The sequence below is a fragment of the Barbus barbus genome (assembly GCF_936440315.1).
Source record: "Barbus barbus genome assembly, chromosome: 40".
Classification (NCBI taxonomy): domain Eukaryota; kingdom Metazoa; phylum Chordata; class Actinopteri; order Cypriniformes; family Cyprinidae; genus Barbus; species Barbus barbus.
Genome location: NC_136718.1, coordinates 8603998 through 8627418, shown reverse-complemented (window position 1 = coordinate 8627418; position 23421 = coordinate 8603998). Strand labels below are relative to the sequence as shown.

Here is a 23421-nt window from a genome sequence, read left to right as displayed (position 1 = left end):
AACAGAAAGATTGTTTTAAAAAGAATTTTTAGCTTGACAAAGTGTCATGAAGCTGCAGCTCCTATGACACTGAAAAAAAACTGTGATATGCACAGCAATAGATAAACAAAGTAGACAGTTTAACAATTACATTTTTAAAATTGCATAAAATTACATAATTTAATTGTCTAAATATATTTTTGAATGTATTAGATTACTTCCAAAATCAATGCTTAAATGGCTATATAGTGACGACTCATTAAAGGGGATGTAATTTATAGATGCAACCTGGTTTTAGTGCACTGTCAGCATGCTAATAATTTAACAGAAACTGTCTTTAACGTAATCCTCTTTAAAATCAACATAACTCCAGAGTTACCCTGTTTACTTTATTAAACATTCCTGGGGCCTGTTTCATAAAACAAGTTTACCAAATAAGCCAGGCTTATTTCAGTTAGCCTGACTTATTGTCAGTTGATTTGGTTCAAAATAGGTCAGACTAACTGAAATAAGCCTGGCTTATTTGGTAAACTTGTTTTATGAAACAGGCCCCTGGTCTTATAATGTATCAGTTCATGTTATAAAAAAAAAGAAAAGAAAAAAAAGGGTAACACATAATCACTATTAACTAGGACTTTTCCTGCAATAAACTCAGAATTTGCTGCTTATTAATAGTAAAGTAGCTGTTAAATTTATGTGTGATTAAGGGATCTAAAATATGGTCATGCAGAATAAAGCATTAGTATGTGTTTTATAAGTAATAGTAAAAATCCAATATGCTAGAAATATAAATGCTAATAAGCAACTACAAAAAAAATTGAGCCAACTTAAAATTTTAAGGCAACCAGCTTCAGCAGATTTTTGAGTTCTCTCAACTTATTTTTGTAGGAGATCCTCAACTAATAATAATAATAATATTAAAAATATTGATAACACAGATTAGGTACCAATTCTCACTATTGCTAATTAGCATGCCTTTTATTAACATATTGGCTGTTTATTAGTACTTATAAAGTACATATTCTACATGACCATAATCTACATCCCTAACCCCCCAATACCTAAACTTAACATCTAGCTTACTAACAATTAATAGGGAGCAAATTATTGAGGCAAACTTCGTAGTTTGTTAATAGCAAGAATTGGACCTTAAAATAAAAATACACCAAAATACTAATATTAAAAATATATATTAACATTAAAAACAATCTAAACCTAACTAATAAATTCAGTTGTTTTACAATTAGTTGACCACCATGACTTATCCTTAGTACAGTTACATAGTATTTATTGTTTATATGCTATATATGTACTGTTTATGTGCTATTTGTTATCATTTAAATGTGCTGAAAATTCAGTTCTTTCAATTTCTTATTGTTATTATTATTATTTTTTAAATTTTCTTTAGGCCAGGGGGATGATGACATGACGAGTGGTGAGTCACAGAGTAACATATTTTGTCAAATGTGCTGTTTAAATAAGCAAAACCCTTCACTTAACCTTTCTTGTGGCTTTTATCACCATGAATTTATGTAAGGGCTTTACTTTGTGCCAAAAGAAGTTTAAACCTTTGTTAGGCTTGCTAGTTTGTCAGCTATTTCTGGAGTTTTCTTCAGTTTTCTTGAGCTGTGTGCTTTTATAAGAATCATTAAAATGTGACAAAGTAACTTCTTACTGTCACTTTCAAAATTGTGTGAGATCATGGCCTGTTTTCTGAGAATATATCTTGAATTCAGGCTTTGGTCTATTCTTGTTCAGACATGAAAGTATGTTTCTGTTTTTATCCATGTTGAGGCTATTTACCATCATTTGTCCCCATTCAGTTCAGAAGAGGAAGCCGAACATTTTGGAGCCCTCCAGTCATTCAACAACATACCTAAAAAAAGGAGAAGAGCTGGAGCTGGAGTGTATCGCAGAAGGACTGTGAGTTCCCTTCTCTTTAACCATGTTGGGTTTATAAATGCTTCATGGCGGCAATGCATTTCCACTGACAGAGAGAGTGACAGCGGTTTATTTTGGTCTTTTCTCAGGCCTACACCGGCGATAGAATGGCTCAAGATGTTGGACAACTTACCGAAGCGTACACAAATCAAGAACTATGGAAAGCTTCTGACTATACCAAACGTCACAGATCAGGATGAAGGGGAATACATGTGCAAAGCCAAGAATGATCTTGGTGAAGCTGTGCATCATTTCCAAGTTGTTGTGGAGGGTATGCAAACATTTACAAGGTCTTAAGCCTGAAGTTTATTTGAGTATTTGACGATTTCCATTTATTCTAGTTAGTAAATCTGTTTGACAAGAATAATTGGTAGCATTTCAAGGTTCCATTTACTAACATTATTTACACACACTACTAACAATGAAACAAGGAAATATACCTCTAAAGCATTTATTAATCTTAGTTACAAATTTATTTCAGCATTTACTAATAATTACTAAAATCAAAAGTTGTACGTCAATATTATTTAATGACCTGAGATAACACTGGCTAACAGTAAACAACTGTATTTTTAATAACTAACATACTGACTATACTGTGAATACTGTAACAAACAAATTGCTCATTGTTAGATAATTACTGTATAGTTAATGCATTAACTATTTCTATATGAAGCGTATTTATAATTCTCACTAGCATGCATATTTCTAGCATATTGGCTGTTTGTTAGTATTTACAAAGCACAAATTAATGCCTTATTCTGCATGACCATAAATATTCTTCAAAATTGAAAGTCATGTCACTTATAAACACAGGGGGGCAGTATTGCTCTAGATAGGAAGTTGCTTTAATCCATATTCAGTTCATATGTTGTGTGTCTCAGAGCCGCCCAGCTGGCAGGAGGAGCCAGTGAAGAGTCGGTTAGCAGAGATTGGATCTGACATCCACATCAAGTGTTCTGCAAGAGGAAAACCACAACCCACAATCACCTGGAAGAGAAATGGCCAGCCTCTTGATGGTGTGTTAAACCCCTTCTACTCCCACCCTTATCATGCCCATTTGACTGAATTTGTCGGCTCAAAGCCACTGCCAAATGTGCAATTACTGGCTGTGAGAACAGTGTTGTTTCTTTCCGTTAGACTTTGTAAACAGCAGTGAATATGTGGCCACCTCTGTATTTATGCACAATTTACATGCTCTGGTAAATTTATATATCAGCAGCAGATGAAAAAGAGTAAATGATGTATCTTATATCCTCAGAAGTTTATTGCTGCTATAATGATGTGAAATATTACACTATAGACAACACCCCAAGGCTAGCTGTACCTTTTTTACTCAATTTCTCAGAGTGGGTTTATTTTTAAAAGTCAGTTTGTGTATAGATGCATAATTTGTAGTCTTGGCTGTTGAACATTTCCACTGTTATTGCCTCTCAAAAAAAGACAGTGTTCATTAGATACATCTTAAATTTTTGTGATTTCACGTGAACAGTAAGATTTTTGTTGCGATGCTACTAATTAAAATTAATTCAGCAAGGATTGTTAAATTGCATATTAACAAAATGGCGCCGCTGTGTTCGGACGACGTTCAGGCCGCTCCGCTGAGATTTTGCTTTAACTTACTTTTTTACTTAATTTTACTTTCTCTTTTTACACATTTCACGTCGGCACTGATCACCTACAACATAGAAACACTTTTGGACATTGTCCTGGAACAGGTTAGTGTAGCGGTTTCCACTTTATCCAGGAATCCAGCATGGCCTCTGGAGATTCTTCGGAACGCAGAGATGAACAATAACCCCCCGAGGCGACGGATCAAGAAACACCGCGGGAAACGCGCTGGGATTTGAGATAGACTCCGGAAAAGGGCTCACATTCCTCCTCTTCCGAGCATTCTGCTCGCAAATGTCCAATCCTTGGAGAATAAGATGGACGATCTTAGAGCCAGGATTAGTTTCCAATGGGACATAAGGGAGTGTAACATCCTTTGTTTGTCAGAAACGTGGCTTTCGTCCTTGATCCCGGACACTGCTGTAATGCCAAGTGATAACTTCTCTGTTTTTCGGACAGACAGAACAGCAGAGGCCGGTAAATCCAGGGGTGGAGGAGTGTGTTTCATGATTAACAAGAAATGGTGTGATCCCAGGAATATCTCCATTCTGTCGCATTCCTGCTCGGCTCATCTGGAACATCTTTCCATTACTTGCCGCCCATTTTATCTGCCCTGGGAGTTTTCATCGATCATTGTTACTGCTGTGTACATTCCACCACAGGCAGAACATCTTTCCATTACTTGCCGCCCATTTTATCTGCCCCGGGAGTTTTCATCGATCATTGTTATTGCTGTGTACATTCCACCACAGGCTTGGCTTTGTCTAAACTTCACAATGTGCTCAGCGGCTACATTAACAAACATTCTGACGCTGCCTTTATCATCGTGGGAAACTTTAACAAAGCCAATCTCAAGCAGGTCATGCTGAACTTTTATCAACATTTATCCTGTCCAACTAGAGGACCAAACACACTGGATCATTGCTACACTCAGTTTAAGAATGCCTACAAAGCCCACTCACTACCGGCTTTTGGAAAATCGGACCATGCCGCCATTTTTCTCACACCGGAATACAAACAAAGGCTCATTGAGGATCCTCCGGTGCAGAGAGTAGTGACTGGTCCTCCCACTCAGAGGCAATGCTGTAGGCGGCTCTTGATGACGTCGACTGGGACATGTTCCGGGCGAGTTCATCTGACGTCAGCGAGTTCACGGATGTAGCATTAAGGTTTGTAAACACGCTAACCGAGCAAGCTACAGAAACAATAACTGTAAGGACATTCTCCAATCAGAAACCATGGGTGGACAGAACAATCCGTGCTGCAGTTAACACACACACTGCAGCTTACAAAGAGGCTCTTCTGACCGGGAATATGAGCGAGTACAAAGCATCGTGCTATGCTCTCCGACGCGCAGTAAGAGCTACCAAACACCGATACAAAGAGAGAATGGAGTCTCGTTTCCAGCTCAATGACTCTCGACGGATGTGGCAGGGACTGAGGACCATCTGTGCCTTTGGAAACAAATCCTCCGCTGAGGTGAGAGCAGATCCGTTGCTGGATGAGTTAAACATCTTCTACGGCCGCTTCGATTGCAACGGCGGCGGCGCGTCTCTGCCGACCACCGCGTCAGGAAGCAGCAGGCAGAGCAGTGATGATCCTGTAATCACCGTGTCGGAGGATGAGGTTCGGAGGGCGCTAAAGAAAGTGAACGTCAGGAAAGCAGCCGGACCTGATGGGATAACCGGCCATGTTCGGAGGTCCTGCGTCGATCAGCTCGCTGGTTTGTTCACTTCTATCTTTAATGAGTCCCTTGCTACCTCCGTGGTTCCCACCTCGTTCAAAAAAATCTGTCATTATCCTTGTGCCAAAGAACAATAAACCCTCTTGCCTGAATGACTATCGCCCAGTTGCCCTCACATCTATAGTCATGAAGGTTTTTGAGAGACTTGTTAAGAGCCACATTTGCTCCTCCATCCCTGATACTTTGGACCCTCTTCAGTTTCGCCCAAATAGATCCACTGACGATGCCATCTCTCACATCCTCCACTCTTCCCTCACACACTTGGACAGCAAAATTGAGAATTATGTAAGGCTGCTATTCATTGACTATAGCTCAGCTTTCAACACTATAGTCCCCATCAAGCTGGCTTCTAAACTCACAGACCTCGGCCTAAACTCCTCACTCTGTGACTGGATTCAAGACTTCCTCATCAGCAGACCTCAAGTGCTGAAAGTTGGCCAGTTCACCTCTAACTCCATCACTCTGAACATAGGAGCCCCACTGGGCTGTGTCCTGAGTCCCCTGCTCTACTCTCTCTACACGCATGACTGCGTGTCCTCTCACAGCTCCACATCTATTGTCAAATTCGCTGATGATACTGTGGTTCTGGGCCTCATCTCCAACAACGATGAGACCGCATACTTGGACGAGGTAGAGAGACTCACATCATGGTGCCAGGACAACTGTCTCTCTCTGAATGTGAGCAAAACTAAAGAGCTGATCATGGACTTTAGGAAGAGACAGCAGCAGCCCTACACTCCTCTTATGATCAGTGGGACCCCTGTGGAGAGGGTGAGTAACTTCAAGTACCTCTGTGTAAACATCTCCGAGAACCTGACTTGGACTACACACATGCAAACACAGGTTAAGAAAGCCAGACAAAGACTGTACCATCTGCGACAGCTGAGGAAATTCAGGGTCTCACCAGCAATCCTGAAAACTTTCTATTCAGGGACCATAGAAAGTGTATTGACTCAGTGCATCTCAGTGTGGTATGGAAACAGCTCCAATCAGGACTGCAAAGCACTACAGAGAGTTGTGCGCTTAGCTGAGCGCATCTCAGGGTCTGCTCTCCCCTCTCTGCAGGACATCTACCTCAAACGCTGCAAAAGTAGAGCTGTCAAAATTATCAAAGACTCAAATCACCCTGGTAACCGTCTATTCACTCTACTACCATCTGGTAAGCGCTTCCGTAGCCTGATGGCAAAAACTGAGAGACTTAGGAGGAGCTTCTTCCCCCAGGCCATCAGGCTCCTAAACTCTAACTCTGTGTGATAACATCACTTGACTCCATGTTAACATCACTATATCAATAAGCTATTCATAATTTTTTTCTACCTCATATTGCTGCTATTTAAATACCCTGTGCAACTTTTTGCACATTCCTCTTATTACTATTTAAGTCAACAACATACTGACCTGCACATTTATATTTATATATTTTTTATCTTTTTATTTTATTCTTTTATTTTTTCTACTTTTCTTTTTCTTAATATTTGTATACTTTATAATTGCACTGTCCTTGGAGCGGACCTGACCTACATTTCACTGCTGGTTATACTCTGTATAATTGTGTATGTGACAAATAAAAATCTTGAATCGTGAAAAAACGTTTATAATGGTAAATCAGTATAATAGAATGATTTCTGAAGGATCATGCAACACTGAAGCCTGGAGTAATGATGCTGAAAATTCAGCTTTAAATCACAGGAATAAATTACATTTTAAAATATATTAAAATAGAAAACTGTTAATTTAAATTGCAAATATATTTTACAATTTTTGACCAAATAAATGCAGTTGTGGTAAGCAAAAAAATTCAAAAACATTACAAATCTTACTGACCCCAAACTTTTGAACGGTAGTGTACTGTAAAAGCCCATGTGACAACTAACCCCAGTCTTAAACACTTTGGGTGCCAATACAAGTTTGTTTTCTCCCCAGATTTTCCTTCTACCAACTACAAAGTGCTTGATGACAGAATAATCATCCTCAGAGCGGAGCAGAGAGACACTGCCGTTTACCAATGTGAGGTCTCCAACAAGCACGGGACCCTTCTTGTCAACACTAACGTGCTTGTCATGAGTGAGTACTTCACTTACCTGTGTAAATTGGAAGAAGATGAATATCATATTGTGATTTTCAAAGCTCAATAATAGGTCAGCGCTACTGATGCGCAACCCACCTAATTTACATGCATCAATTAATCATAGCACCAGAAGTGAGGCTTGTGGTCCTCATTGAAGTTTTTTTGCCTTTGATTATGATATGATGCTCTTGCTGACATGTAATGGCTTAAGGGTTAAGCAGCTGTTGCTTCGTAATTGACGTAGAATAAAAACATGAAACGTGTGCATGAGTATGTGTCTATGCACTACTTCGGTCACTGTTTCCTGTTTGTAGCTGGCAGAAGAAGAGAGCTCTTTTATATGCTAATAGCTTTTTTACAGTTTAATTGTGATTTCGGGAGTGTGCCTCAGTTTTAAACTACAGCGCAGAAAGTGAGGCATATGCTGTGCTGGCTGTTTGATGTTTGTCTGTATGCACGAATGTTTTGACTAATGGTCTGGCTTTCCCTCAGATCATCCCCCTTTGATTCTGACGCCGAATTATCTGGAGTATGCGACCATGTTAGGCAAGAGTGTGATTATGGACTGCAAAGTCTTTAGTTCACCACCTGCCACCATTAACTGGTGAGTTTGGTAACAAGCATTGCGATTTTAACACCGTGTCATAACCAGACGCAACATGATAAGCCACAAGTGAGTTGTCGCTTCTCTGTTAATCAGAGTTTTGGTCTGCGAGACAAGTAACGAGCGACGCTACATTTTGTCGGTCGCTTGCTTTCTTTATTTGTACACACTGAAATCTCATTGGACTGAAGTAATGTATTCATGAATATTAAACATCAAAATTGGACGAGGAGAGTCTAGTTGTAAAAGAATCAGAGTCTATAAGACAAATTAAAATGTAAACCATGAAAAGCATGCTGTCTGAAAATCATCTTGAAAATACAAGATACTGAATGTAGTTTTACGCTCTTTCGCTCAGTGTGTTGTGCATGTGACACAGAGATAACGCCTCTGATTGGCTGTTTTGTGCTTGGTTGTATTGCGTCGCGCACCATTTTTATGCTCAATTTCTTGTCACAGGAGTCTTGTCACATCATGCCTGGTTAGGACACGGTGTATGAGTGTTAATTATGTGTTCATTTATGGTACCTATCCATCAATTAAAAAAATGCTTAGGCCTATATTTAGAATTTATGTATTTTAAGTGGATATAAAATATCCATTAATTTGGATTGCGTTGTTTTAACATAATATGAACATATTGTGATGCATATTTGCCAGTTAAATTAAATAAACTGAAAGTGTTTTAAATGCACAGTAACCAGGTTTATACATTTATAATTGACAAATCATGAATAAAAAATTATATGTAAACTAATTACATAAATGTAAACTGTCTTGCTTGTTCCACAGCTAACCATATTTTCCTGTTTAAAAGTAAATAAATGAATACATTATTTGTGACCCTGGACCACAAAACCAGTCTTAAGTGTCAATTTTCCATTTGAAAGCTGAATAAATAAGCTTCCCATTGATGTGTGGTTTGTTATGATCGGACAATATTTGGCTGAGATACAAATATTTGAAAATCTGGAATCTAAGGGTGCAATAAACTCAAAATATTGAGAATATCGTCTTTAAAGTTGTCCAAATGAAGTTCTTAGCAATGCAATCTTTACTTAATGTCCTAATGATTTTTGGCATAAAAGAAAAACTGATCATTTTGACCCATACAATGCATTTTTGGCTATTGCTACAAATATACCCCTGCGACTTAAAACTGGTTTTGTGCTCCAGGGTCACATTTAATAAATGCAATTCAATTCAAAATTTTCACACTTTGTTTTCACATAGATTTATGAAGATTCTAAGGAATTTTAATAAATATTTTTTGAAAATAATAATAATAATAAACTTAGCCATTATTCATTGTTTTAGAGATGGGTGTAAGAACAATTGGAAGAACGTGGGATAAGGCATGAGACATCTACCAAAACTATAGGAGGGGCTAATGTTTTCACCACTTAATAATAATGATTACTACAGAATTTACAAAAGATTTATATTTCAAATAATATGTACAGAATGATTACCATGATTCATATCCATTCTGTTTTAATAAATGTAATTATTTTTATATAACTGCCTACAATGTTAAAATAAAATAATTAAATAAATAATATTAAAAAAATTACTTGTCTGTAATATTGTCCTGTAATTCTAGCTAAACACCCTATTTTTCTTAAATTACATTTTAATGAATATTTTATTAGAAGTATACTAAATGATTTTGACAGGGTTTTTAGCATGGTTTTACTGTAGCTGGTCTCCAGGTTATGGGTGAATGATAGTTGTTGGGCACAGAGTGCCTGGTAACAGCAGTACAGAGACCCACTAGGGTCAAGTGAATTAAGTCAAGGAAAGGGGAAACACATTGAGAAAAGACACTGCAAGATCTATAGGCCTTTTGAAATGTCTGTTCTCTCTAGGGCATCCTTCTTTTGCACTCGTATTTATACTCTTTTCTTCTTTGAAAAGTTTCCTTTCAAAAACCTTTGGTCAATTTTGAAAGTCATGGTAAAAAATAAAATAAAAAAATAACTACATTGGATTCGGTTTTATCAACAGAGCATCTGTAGTCATTTCAGTAAAGGCCCTTCCCATGGGCCTCTATTTCAGAAGAACTCTGAAGGCTTCAATGTTTGTTTTGTAGGAGAAGAGAAGACCCAGAGGGCTCTCTAGATGGAGAGAGATATTCTCTCCTGAAGAATGGCTCCCTGCAGATTCACAAAGTCGAGATGGAAGATATGGGCCAGTACAAATGTTTGGCAAACAACCCCGAAGGCGCCGCGAGCCTCACCACTGAACTTTTCATTAAAGGTTAGCCACCTTCCTTAATCAAAAAGCTTTCTGCTCCCTGATCATTACTGAAACCAAAGATTTTCTGTTGATAGATTCAACGAGGATTGTCGAACTTCCTCAAGACATGAAGGTCAAAAGAGGATCAATGGCGGAGCTGGAGTGCCAGGTGGAGTGCGATTCCACCCTCAGAAGAGAGCTGGAGATCCTGTGGATGAAAGATGGGATGAATATCCTCTCAAACTTCTCTGAAGGGTGGGTGGCCTGTTTTCCCTAAGTAGTAGCATGAGATAGATTGTCCCTAATGGTTCAACTTTGAATTCAATGAAGCCATTTAAGTAAATCCTGGTTTCAAAAAGGGTTGTGCTGTCAAAACAGGAAGGATTAGCGTGAGCTATGACATTTTTGAAGTGCAGACATTTTATTTATAGTTTTATCAGTGCTGGAATCATGGATTAAGTACTTGCACTTTGTAGTCGTGTAACAGAGCCGAGCTAGATGTAATTGTAAGCTTTTATCAGTAATAGTAAGCTCTTATGGGGGAAATGTCTCTCTTGAAAATCAAAAGGTACTCCAGCTAATGAGCAGGAGCTTTAACCTCTTTTCTACTGGCTGGAATATGATGCCCAACAGGATCTTTTGTGTAAATGCAGTGTGTTTTGTTGTTGTGACTGCTTCCAGGCAAATTATGTTTGCATCTCTACCTCAGGTCACCAATTAGCGGGCCATTATTCAGTTCTGTGCTGCAGATTAGTTCCAGTCGAACCGCAAATAATTTTTTGATTAATAAAAAAAATTGGAGACAAACACTTAGTGAACATAAAAGAGATGTGCATTGATTGTCATGACAACATTTAACACAGCTCTTATTTGTCATTTCAAACATAACAAAAGCCACAGATCCGCCTGTGACAATGTGTCTATACCGTCCTGAGACAAACTAGATCACTTCCATTATAATCAATGGAGCTGTCTGCACTATAAGTGGTGGCTTCATTCGATGGATGCCTGGTTTCTATTTTTGTAAGGCTGCATAGCAACTTCAACCACTTTATTTTTCCGGTCTGCCTGGAAATTTGTAAATTGATTGCTTTGAATTTTGCTTTGAAGTTCATCTGTGATTCATAGTCAATAAGACTTGTAAAGTATCAGGTTATTTGACCTTTTATGATGAAAAAAAAAAGTTAGATCATGTTGTAGAATGTAGGTTGTAGTCATGTGGTGCGACTGCCACAGAACCTACTGATTATTTGTTGATTAATAATATTTATAAAAATAAAATACTGATTACATTGAAAACAATGATTGTACACTCAAATTCAAGGTGTAAGGAAAATATTTTATTAATTTATACTTTAATTTATATTTGCTTACATCACATTTTAGAGGCATTCCATTTAAATATAGTTGAAAATGGTGTAAAACTTTTTAGAACCACATTAAAGACGAAGAATACATTTCTAAGAACTTGGCACTATTTTTCAACTTTTTTTCTTCATCCTGGACACTCTTATTTGTCAATGACTCATTGTTTCTTGCTTTGTTTTACCATTGACTATTGCTGCCAACATAGAAAGTTACAATACATATTCCTGGAATGCACATTGCTTATTTCGATCAAGATCTGAAACAATGTCAGATACTTTGAACTTTGTGAAATTTAGAGACATTAGAGAAACATTTAGAGAGTTGGAACTACTACATGAACAATGTATTTGTGAGTCTGATGTCTCATGTAGGAATTCATGAATTTTAATTTGACATTTTATCAATCAACTATCAACTAACTGTTATTTTATATTGTACCTATTTTGGCTTATTTGCAGATATTACACAGATGATGGAATTCTCCAGATTGTCAATGTGAGCCTCAGTGATCAAGGAAATTACACCTGCGTTGTTCGAACATCACTGGACCAAGATACAGCTTCTGCATACATAACTGTGTTAGGTACGATTGAAGGACCTTTTGAGACCAGAATGAAGCGTTCTTTAAGCGTTTCTGATTCTTTTTTTGGATGGTCTTAAAGGAATAGTACACACAAAAATGAAAATTGTCATCATTTACTCACCCTCAAGTTGTTCCAAACCCATAAAAGTTTCTATCTCATGATGAATGCAGACATTTTGAAGAACCGAACATTTGTTGGCCCCCATTGACTTCCATAGTAGGGAAAGAAACATAAATAATGGGGAAACATCAACTGTTTGGTTACCAGCATTCTTCAAAATATCTTCTTTTATGTTCAACATAAGACAGAAACTCATACAGGTTTGAAACAACATGAGGGTGACTAAATGATGACAAAATTTTCATTTTTGGGTGAACTATCCCTTTAAAAAGTTATGATATGAAGCTTGTTTAAAGTGTTTGTGTCCTAAATGTCACACAGATGTCCCAGATCCACCGGTTCAACTGACACTCACTGATCTGAAAGACCGCAGTGTGAGGCTCCACTGGGCAGCCGCCAATGATCATAACAGTCCCATAACAGGTAAAACGCATCTTATAAAAGTACTGTACTGTCAGGGTTACAGAACAAATACAAAACGCTTCCATTAGCGTTCCCTTCATATGTAATGATACCCATTTTCAGTGCTTCTGAAGCAGGCTTTTGCTTTAAGCAGATTCCTCTGAAGTCGTTTTCATGGACGTTGCTCGTACTCAAACAATGCTCTACAATATTTCAAGAGGGCTCCCACTGGGGCCGAACTGTGTATTGAGTGTATTGAGAGTGTGCACTCTGCATATTCAATGATCGCTGCGCTCTGTTCCTATGACTAGAGTTCATCATCCAGTACGAAGAGAACCACTGGGAGCCAGAGAAGTGGAAGGAGCTTCTACGAGTCGCAGGCAGCCAGTTCTCAGCCCCCTTGACGCTCTACGGCCACATTAACTACCAGTTCAGAGTCATCGCTGTCAATGCTATTGGGAGAAGCCGTCCCAGCATGCCCTCCGAAAGATATAAGACACCTCCCTGTGGTAGGGATACCTGTGATCCTTGAAGACTTTCTTTCGTTATGTGTTACCATCCAATGGCTAGGCTGTCCTTGGTTCACCTTGGATTTGTTTGAAGCGTGTCTTTGTGGGGATTTACCCTGAGAAAATTATACAGATGTCTATAAAAACTCCATAAATTTTAATGCTCCTTTAAGCGAGCGCTGCCTCAGACTATCAATGACTGCATGCTCGTCATTATGTGTGATACACATTGGCAGTGTTAGAGGGCAATGGTATTATTGACTGAGACAGATGTTAAATAATTCATATTCACATTTGTACAGCTCCCGACAGGAACCCAGAAAACATTAAGATTGAGGGTCACCTGCCACATCAGATGGACATCAGCTGGGAGGTAATAAAATGCAAACAGCATTGTCAAACAACCTTAATGCATATACATATATGCATGGTTTATAAGCAAATACTCTCACACAAGGAGACTTGGGAACTAAATGCTCCTGGAGCACCTAAGAAGTCTGGTGTCTTGTAGTTTTAAAGCAGTAACAACTTAATTTTCACTGGCAGTCAAGTGTATGAGCAAACCTCCTTTCACAAGCCAATTTATGCTCTATTTATGAGTCAAAATTCCTTCAGATTGCAAGTTTGAAAGAAAGCCAAACGAGGCACCCCAGAAACTAGGTTCCCACGCCAGATTTCACAAACCCATCAGCAAATGTCTCCCGAACTCTTCCATTCTTTCCAAATTCTCAGTAATGTTTGCAGTGCACTGACCCACTTTTCCCTTTAATCACCAGCCGCTCTTGCCTGTGCAGCACAACGGTCCCGATCTGGAATACAAACTGAGCTACAGGCTCTTGGGTGTCGAGGACAGTTGGAAAGAACAGATGGTGAAGAGACACTCATTTGTGGTGCGAGACACCCCAACATTTGTCCCCTACGAGGTCAAGATCCAGGCCTTCAACCGTCACGGGTGGGCACCAGAGCCCAGAGTGGTGACTGGTTATTCTGGAGAAGACCGTGAGTCAAACAGCTTGTTAATGCATTCATCTCACAGTCGTGTGACACTGCCACGATTAGCCAAAAATAAACACTTAAGATTAGAAGATTAGTTGGTAGAGTGGTCTAATCCACTCTTTACCAGGATCAGCCATTTCTGCTGAGCTTTTACATTGTGCTTTTAGCGATCAGACACATTCTTTGCCAAGCACTTATGTGATTATCTTTTGTTTTATTCCATTTTCATATTTTTACATCATGCCCTTGTCTCTAGTTGACATTTGGCATTGTCTTGAGGATGATGCAACAGGTTGGGCTGTTTTTGTCCCTTTTATTCCTCCATCGTGGTAGATACACAGAAACAAGGTTGCTTTAGCTGTAGGTAGATCTTTACAGTTATCATGCAGTAGTTGCAAAGAGCAGGGATGCAAACTTGACACTTTTCAGTGATAATTGCTGTTTTGAATCCAAAATACTCTCAGAAAAAAAAATGGCAAAAATTGTACCTTTAGGGGTACAACAGTTTTTCACTGGGGCAGTACCCTTAAAGGGACAGCTTTGTACCTTCTTTACCCCTAAAGGGTGCATATTACACCTAAAGGAGCGCCTTCTTTACCCCTAAAGGCTGCATACTAAGGTACTACTATGCAGCCTTTATGGGTAAAGAAGGTACAAAGGTGTCCCTTTGGGGGTACTGTCCCAATATCAAGCAGTTGTATTTATTTTTTTCCGCCAGTGTAGGTCCTTTGTGTGATTCATGTAAATCCGACGTGTTTTTGAAATTGGGATGAAATGAGAACCACGACTAAAAAAGTTGTCAAAAAAGTAAAAGTAAAAGCAAAAAAAAAAAGACCTTCTGTAGTTTTTGTGCTTAAAAATGCAAATGCTGCCTCACATGAACATCTATTTAACAGTTTAAAATGCAACACATGCGACCATCTTCCTAAATTTGTTATTAAAATGGTTTATAAATCTGTTTATAAATCAACAAAAAGTTCTCTCTGCAGTTTTCTGTAAAAAAAGGTCTTTGGATTTTTTTAAAAAGCAAATAAATGAAGGCATACATAAATTAGCACTGTAATTTAGTATTACAACAACAATAATAATATTACATACTCATTTTTATTTTCCAATACAGTAGTAAAACATGTATTTATTGGTTTAATTTTATTATTATTATTATTACAATTATTTAATAAGAATTATTATTATTATTATGGTATAGTAATATTAAATGGGGGTAACACTTTATTTTGATAGTCAGTAAGTAACTTTGCAACTACATGTCAACTAGCAGTCATTAGAGTATTAGTAGACTGTCTGCTTAATATCTTCTAACACTTTACTTTGATGGGTCCACAACATACAACATACTGAGTATTAGAAACTTTGCAAGTATGTCAACTTATTCTACTAACCCTAAACCTACCCTACTGAGAGTTAGTAGACATATAGTTGCAAATTAATGAGAATTAGTTGGCATATAGTTGACATGTAGTTACAAAGTTACTTATAGTTAGTAGAATGTCCAAAGTGGACTATCGAAATAAAGTGAACCCTAAATAGGTTCCATAAAAACAGTGTGAATGTGGCCCGAGATAACTGAAGTAAAAGAGTCTAGGTTGAGTTTTTCACTATATCCTATATCCCACTATATCTGTAAATCCACGTTTTAAAGCTAAAGGGGGTTGCATCTTTGTCACTTTTTATTTTTTATTTTTTTAACGCCTGATGAGTTTGCATCCCTGAAGTAGCCTTTCCTATGTACCCACATGTCTCTGTGGATAGCTTCATGTTAGCATGTGCGCTTTTCTTTTCCTGGAAACAGTCAGTGTGTCATCTAATTACAGTCCATTTTTTTCCTTGGTGGCTCTAGTTGCTTGAGGAAATGGTTGTGTATGTGTGAATTTGTGAGCTGTTACCCTCTTGCATCAGTTGGGAAAGTTTAGCCTTAAACAGATCTGCGTTCTGTTACCCTCTCCAGTGCCCTTGGCGGCTCCCGAAAACATATCTGTGGAGGTGTTGAACTCTACGCTGCTGAGGGTCAGCTGGTCACTGGTGCCCCAATCCGCCTTGAGGGGCCATCTTGGAGGATACACTGTGAGTTCCCAACCCCTCCGGTTCAGAGGTCCTGTGGTGTTGGACAAAAGCTGATGGTCATTCAGCTACAAACAAGCTGTTTGTAGCATTTAATAGACTCCACTGTGTGTTTTCTTATTGCCTTTTTTCTCTCTCTGCCTCTATTTTCACTCTTGGTTTCTTTTCCATAAATATATATATCTACTCATCAACACCCTCTTTCTCTTTCTTCCATCTCTTGTTCCCAGGTGCACTGGTGGCAAACTCAAAGTCTGTTGACCTCTAAGAGAATTCCCTCAGAGAGACAGTCTCTCACCATCCCTGGAAACAGGAGTCACACCATGGTGCCGGGACTGAAGCCATTCTCTGAATATAGCCTGACTGTCAACGTCTTTAACCGGAGAGGGAATGGGCTCAGCAGCAGTCCCATCTCTTTCACAACTCCACAGGGAGGCAAGAATGCTTTGACAGTAGACACGTTTTGAAATTCAGTGGTTTGGGCATTTGCTAAGTTCTTGTGTAGATTCAGTTGAATTTTACACAGTTTGTTATTCACCCAAATGTACTGCTGAACATAATAAGAAAAGAATGTGAAAAGAATGACATTGACTTAATTGAAATACAATGCAATGCTATTTCAGCAGTTGAACTAAATTGCAGGTGGTTATCAAATAAAGACTTTTTTGCACTGAAATATTTTCCTAATTTAAGGTACATACTGACCAGTATAGCACTTGACATCTTCCCACAGTTCCTGAGCCACCTCCCATCCTGAGAGCCACAAACTTTCAGAAAGACTCCATCACGCTGGTGTGGGCGCCTCCGCATGAAACCAACGGCTTTCTCACGGGATACTTGCTGCAATATCAGACAGGTATGACTCTCATGTTACGTAATCTGTCTCAGTGAAATTTATATAATAATAACTGTGCTATATTCTGGTGTATTTCAAGTTTGGGGTCAATAACATTCTTTATGTTTTATAGATGTTTTTTATGTTTTTTAAAAGAATTTTATGTTCACGGAGGCCTCATTTATATATTACAAAAATACAGTCAAAACAGCAATATTGTGATATAATACTACAATTTAAAAACTGTTTTCTATTATAATATATTTTAAAATGTATTTTTTTCCTGTGATGGCAAAGCTGAATTTTCAGCATCATTACTCCAGTCTGCAATGTCACATGATCTTTCAGAAGTCATTCTAATATGCTGATTTGTTGATTTCTAATTATAAATCACAGGTTGAAAAAAAAAAGTTGTGCTGCTTAATGAAAGTGTGGAAAAAGTATTAGTGTCTTTATTTAGATTTCCTTGATGAGCATAAAGTTTGAAGAACATTGTTTCAAGCATGAGGATGGTTTCTTGAATCTCGAATTAAGATTTTATTGATAAGGATAGGGAGTATATAGGTTTTTGATTTTATTAGATATGATAGTAAATCCATAATTTTCAGTTACGTAAAGTAGGAAGAACTCCATGACAGATCTAGACAAGTGGTGTTGGGGAGGAGGAAGGCTAAAGAAAATGATCACCGTGCTGGACGGTAATATATAAGGTTGTGTAGACCGAAAATAGAGATCGACTGGCAGATTGTGTCAGTCAGCTACTCAGAATGATTTCTATTTCAAATAAATGCATAGTTCAGTCAAGAAAATCTTCTGTTGTTTTTGATTAACTTGATGCATCCTTGCTGAGTAAAAGTACCACTTTCTTTAAGAACTTCTTACTGACCCCGCACTTTTGAATCTTTTAAATCTTTTAAAACTCAATTTCCTTTTTGTTCTTGTAGTTAATGAAACTCTGGGTGAGCTGAAATCTGTGAACATCGGTGCACCAGATACAACACAGTGGGTCTTGCGTGATCTGCAGGAGGACAACTGGTATAAGTTCTACCTGAGCGCGTGCACACAGGTGGGCTGTGGGTCAGCCATCAGTGAGGAAGGAGGCACCGTCTCTGAAGCGTGTAAGTGTGCCCGGCAGCAACTATAAGCAGAGTCCCAAGAGCTATAATGGATCTGGTATCAGAATCTGAATTGAAGTGCACATGCTGAGACACAAACATCTGATACAAGCAAAGTTAGTTTTGTTCTAATTAGCACAGCCGCAAGGTGTTCGAAAGTGATTAAGCAGCAGTTACGGAACTCTGAGTTGCTGTTGGCAAGATCTTGTTGCATAAAGGAGAATGATTAGATTATTGCTAAAATGCAAAATTCACAGTGATCTGATGAACAAAAGGGTGTAATGACCCATACATTGACCAATCAATGAGGTGCCTTAGTAAAAACAATTGCATACTGATGTGTTTCTACTTACTGGATAACTGATTTTGCATCATCGTCACAGTTTTTCTCTAGGCCACAATTTTGTCACTAATTACCTATTTCTTTCTGTTATGCTCATATTCTCATACTCTATGGGTTTGTTTAAACTGATCTGTCTTCTTATCAACCAACTTCTCTTTCTCATGAACTAGTTACAATGCCCGAACATTCATTTCCTGAAGTTTCTACAGACTCAGCTGAAACTTCGACAGAGAGCTGTATGTATCACATACTGTAGTTTATAGCATTTCGCAGCTTACATAGTAGTAGTTTCCATTTAGAAAATGTAACATTTTGAAGCATTTCAAATGCCTTCTGCCGTTTTCAGTCACATAAATGCAATTTAAAGCTAATTTATCAGTCAAATATGTCAATTTATGGACATAAAACCTGACATGATTTATCTAATTATATTTTTACGTCTCTACTGTCTTTTTAAGATGATCTGTCAACATATGAGGTGACATCTTCTGAGTTGAGTATGTACCAGCAGATTTGTAGCTATTTCTGTAAACTGAAAAATGAATTAGTATAATAACTAATGACTAAAATAACTCCAGATGAAGTTACATAAACTCATAACGGCATGGAATAATATTTAGGTCTAACATTAGTCATACTAGCAAGTGTCAGTAGTTGTAGCACTAATTTTAGTCACATAAATAGCATCAGTTATTGTTGTTGAAATTCAAAAGGCCCAGCATAACTATATTCAGTGAAGGAGATAATTGTGTACATTCTGTAAAATGAGCACAGCCTTCCATCAGAAATCCACATAGTGACAGCTGGTTCAAGTTTACTTCAGTTTGGTTGCTGTTGGCAATTGTTTTTTTCTTTTAAGAGCTCCTCTGTGAGGCAGTAGTACTGTCCCTGAACCCCTGCTAAAGACAGCAAATACATGCTGTCTTTATCAGGGTTGACAAAACCAGCCTCGCTGCTGACAGGAACACGTCACTCAACGGTGTTCATTTTGTAAAGACCAGCTGTATACTCGTAGTACAAATGCAAAAAAAAAAATTTAGTATCTGTCAAGCTTTGACAGTACTTTTCCCTTGTTAGGCCCATTTATTTTGCTGTCCTGCCAATGAATAGTTGCATTTTAGTATTTGCAGTTAGCATTGTTTTTTCCCCTGCTGTCCATGACCCTATCAGACACAGGGCTCATTTTTGAGTCCCATTGGCTGATATAAACAATTCCTATTCATGTTGATTTGACACCATAAATGACGATTTCATGATATGCAAAAGCTTTTTTTTTTTTTTTTTCTGGACAGTCTGGACAGGGACATTAAAATTTCCCACAGCTGCAGTCAATTCTAAAGGGAAATGAATGTGGTTTGAACTCTCTCTCTCTCTTGCAGGGCAACCTTTCTCTTTCACCTCATCTAATACAGACACTCCTTTTGTCAACACCACCTTTCCTACCTTAGGTATTCATCTATTCATCTACCTAAACAATCATTTTCATAACTCCATACTTAAGTAAAATGGACATTTAGAGTCAACATGAAAACTTGCCTTATAATTGTTTTTCTAAAATAAATATCCTCTTTCCCTCTGAAATGTTACAAAAGAGCTGTTTCATGTTGACTTTAACAGTGTTTTCATTCAGATTTCTATATCATTGTATTATTTCTGTAACACATTTCTGTGGTTAAGGGTGGACTTGGATTCTTTTGCAGGAACTAACCTTTCAAGAGCCTTTCCTGTCTTTTGTTCTATATCTTCTTCTCTATGTATTTCTCTCAGTTGTGCTCAACATATCCACCTTTGTTACTGACAACTATGCACGAATCAGCTGGAGAACCAGAGGAGAACGTTCTGATTCACAACTCTATGTCGCCATAATGAATCACAGTAAGGATCTTACTCTTCGAACTGATCTGTCAGGATCCAATGTTTGCAGCATTGTGTAAATTGCAGATATATTTGTAGCATAGTTTGGAAAGTATCATTGAGGGCTGCAATTAAAAACTTTCAACTATTTTAAATCGATTAATCTGATGATTTCTTATATTAATTGGCTTTTCAATATTTTGATCAATGTGCAAATTTAAATATGTACAATGTACTGTATATATTGTGTGCAAACATGCAAATATAAAGGTTACAATTTACATGACAATTTAAACGTTTGAAGTTTGAAATTAACAATTTAAATGACCAAAACAGAAATAATATTGAAAATATTTTTTTTTTCAGTAATCTTTATTTCCCGTAATGTTCAATTAATGATTTTAAATAAATTTAAGATTGTTTTAATGAATTATGGTTAAATGAGCTGTGTGTTGTAGAAACATACGCTGTATGGAAACATCTGTAGAAAATGGATAATGACTTAGCAGAAATTTATCAGTACCTTTTCAGTTGGGTTTAAAACGCAATGCAATGAAATGCATAATTCAAAATATGTGTAAACTACCTGTGTATAATTAATACAGAAAATCCTTAACAATTTGCTATTTAAGAACTAAAAGAGTTCACTCAGCAGTTTCAAACTCTGCACTTTGCCTATAAAACTCAAAAATCAGCCCAAAATCCAGACCAACTGATAATGAAATTCATTCTCTACTATTTTCATTGTGGATCTTTATTTGCAGCCCTTTTATCAGTCTTACTCTGTCAACTTTTCTAACCTTTCAAAGTGTCGCTTTTCACTATCACATATATAACCTCTTTCTGCTGGGTTGTGGGTTAACGCTATCTGGTTATGCGGTTATTCCTTCAGGTGATGGTATCTGGCAGCTTTCAGAGGCTTTAAATACATCTAAAGGTTTCCACCTCGTTGAAGGGCTCAGCCCAGGAACTGTGTACACAGTCCGGCTGCAGGCTTCACACAGGGTTGATGTCCCTATCATTTTTGAAGAGGTGTTCAAGACCAGGAAAGGTGAGAAGTTTAGAATTTAGGTGAGAGAATTTAGCCTGTAGAACAGCATTAGAGGCATCACTGACATGGTATAGTATGTGATAGTCTTTCTGTGGGTGCTTTAGCACTAGGAGTATATAAAAAAAGGTCTCCCATTCCATTGAGCAAGCAGTTTTTTAAATATTGTACTTCACAATTATAGGTTTATTGAATGTGCTGTAAAAAATAAAGCTGTACATAAAGCTGTACGCAACAGTACATCATGGTAACAAAAACTGTATATTTTAATAAATTATATAATGTTAAAGGGATAGTTCACCGGAGATGAAAATTCTGTCATTAATTACTCACCCTCATGTCGTTCCAAACCCGCAAGACCTTTTTTCATCTTCTGAAAACAAATTATATTTTTGATGAAATTCAAGAGCTTTCTGACTCCGCATAGACATCAAGGCAACTGACACGTTCAGGGCCCAGAAAGGTAGTAAGGACATCGTCAAAATAGTCCATGTGCCATCAGTGGTTCAACAGTAATGTTATGAAGCTACGAGAATACTTTTTGTGCACAAAGAAAACAAAAATAATGACTTGCCCTTACTAATTTTCTGGGCCTTGAACTTGGTAGTTGCGTTTCTTTCTAGTCAGGGTCAGAAAGCTCTTGGATTTCATCAAAAATCTTCATTTGTGTTCTGAAGATGAACGAAAGTCTTGTGAGTTTGGATCAACATGAGGGTGAGTAATTAATGACAGAATTTTTATTTTTGGCTGAACTAACCCTTGAATATTATATCCTTCTACTGTTTTGTATTTGTATAATGTACTGATAACTACTGTAATAATAGAAGCAAGAAAAGAGACACATGATGAATTAGAGTTCACCACAAGTATCTTAATCAATGAGCAAACCGTACCTTTCAAAACTCAAGTTCCACTCTAGAATAAATGACCTGAGGACTGTAAGGTCATTGAAGACTGCAAAACAGCTTGTTACCTGCAACTTTCTGATATCAGACAAACCTTTGGACATAAAGGCCAACATCTACACATCAACGATGCCTACAGAAACTTGGCCCATCTATTCAGTGTGAGGTAATACAGAGGAAGTAGGGTAGATAATGTTATTCATAAACACCAGAAGAACTAATGATAATGCCACTGAATTATGTATGACTGCTAGATGTAGCACCTACAGCTCTGCGTATGCTTCCGACACACAAGTGAATGAAATTTATTTGCAATTGGGTTCCTGATCATTTCATTTTGTCAGCAAACCCACAGCCTCTGAGACAGAAGATCCATTTATGCCAGAAAATTGGTGGCAAATTTTTTAAATTCATCAAATATTCAGAAGTGAACTATTTTTGCCACAAGGTGTAAACTTCAAGTAATTAAAAATGTTCATGATTTAAATACTCTTGTGTTCTAATTGTTCTCATTTGACAAACCAGATCAGAATTTGGCACAGGAACCATATTTAAAAACGCCATTTAAAATTTGTTCTTCTAACCCAAAAGGACTCCAGTATTTTCAAGTTGACAACATGAATGACATTTTTCCAAAAACAAACTCTCCCTTGTCCTTGCAGCGTCTAGTAAACAACTCATGGCATCCAAGGAGTGGTTTGTGGCGTTGATGTGCGTGGTGGCATTACTAACTCTGCTTGTCCTCATCGGCTGTTTTGTGTTCAAGAACAAAGGCGGCAAGTACGCAGGTAAGACACAAACAGCTTCAGAGGTCACACAGACCTCTGTCCAAGCTCTCAGTTCTCTGTAGTCAAAGCATTTACACCTTAGCTTGGTGCTTTAGTTAGCTTTGTGTTGTGTTGCTCTGTTGCACCAACCCAACTTATTACTAGCAGTGATCAGTGAGCTTTATTGGCCTGTCCTCACCTGCTCCTACTGGTCTCCCTTAGGTCTTCACATGTATATTTAACCAATATGAAACGGTTTTAATGGATTCAAGAACAAATTATGTCCTGACTGAATTATTGCACCATACACT

The 23421-nt window shown here is 37.7% G+C and overlaps 1 protein-coding gene across 4 annotated transcripts in view; it reads left to right on the top strand.

The window, feature by feature from the left end:
* The window catches only part of LOC306859698 (neural cell adhesion molecule L1-like protein), a 66006-nt gene that overhangs the window by 36001 nt on the left and 6584 nt on the right, over positions 1–23421 (top strand). For 2 of the 4 annotated variants that reach the window (XM_079400887.1, XM_079400886.1), the window contains exons 7-26: positions 1388–1414; positions 1803–1902; positions 2010–2191; positions 2805–2939; positions 7199–7339; positions 7836–7947; positions 10040–10206; positions 10281–10440; positions 12012–12136; positions 12579–12680; positions 12971–13168; positions 13471–13541; positions 13945–14167; positions 16131–16246; positions 16474–16678; positions 16977–17099; positions 18023–18196; positions 20304–20411; positions 21283–21441; positions 23006–23131. In XM_079400887.1, coding sequence (XP_079257013.1) covers positions 1388–1414; positions 1803–1902; positions 2010–2191; positions 2805–2939; positions 7199–7339; positions 7836–7947; positions 10040–10206; positions 10281–10440; positions 12012–12136; positions 12579–12680; positions 12971–13168; positions 13471–13541; positions 13945–14167; positions 16131–16246; positions 16474–16678; positions 16977–17099; positions 18023–18196; positions 20304–20411; positions 21283–21441; positions 23006–23131 — 2754 coding nt within the window. The remainder of the gene's footprint in view (positions 1–1387; positions 1415–1802; positions 1903–2009; positions 2192–2804; positions 2940–7198; positions 7340–7835; positions 7948–10039; positions 10207–10280; positions 10441–12011; positions 12137–12578; positions 12681–12970; positions 13169–13470; positions 13542–13944; positions 14168–16130; positions 16247–16473; positions 16679–16976; positions 17100–18022; positions 18197–20303; positions 20412–21282; positions 21442–23005; positions 23132–23421) is intronic. The other 2 variants (XM_079400889.1, XM_079400888.1) reach the window with 1 other exon arrangement.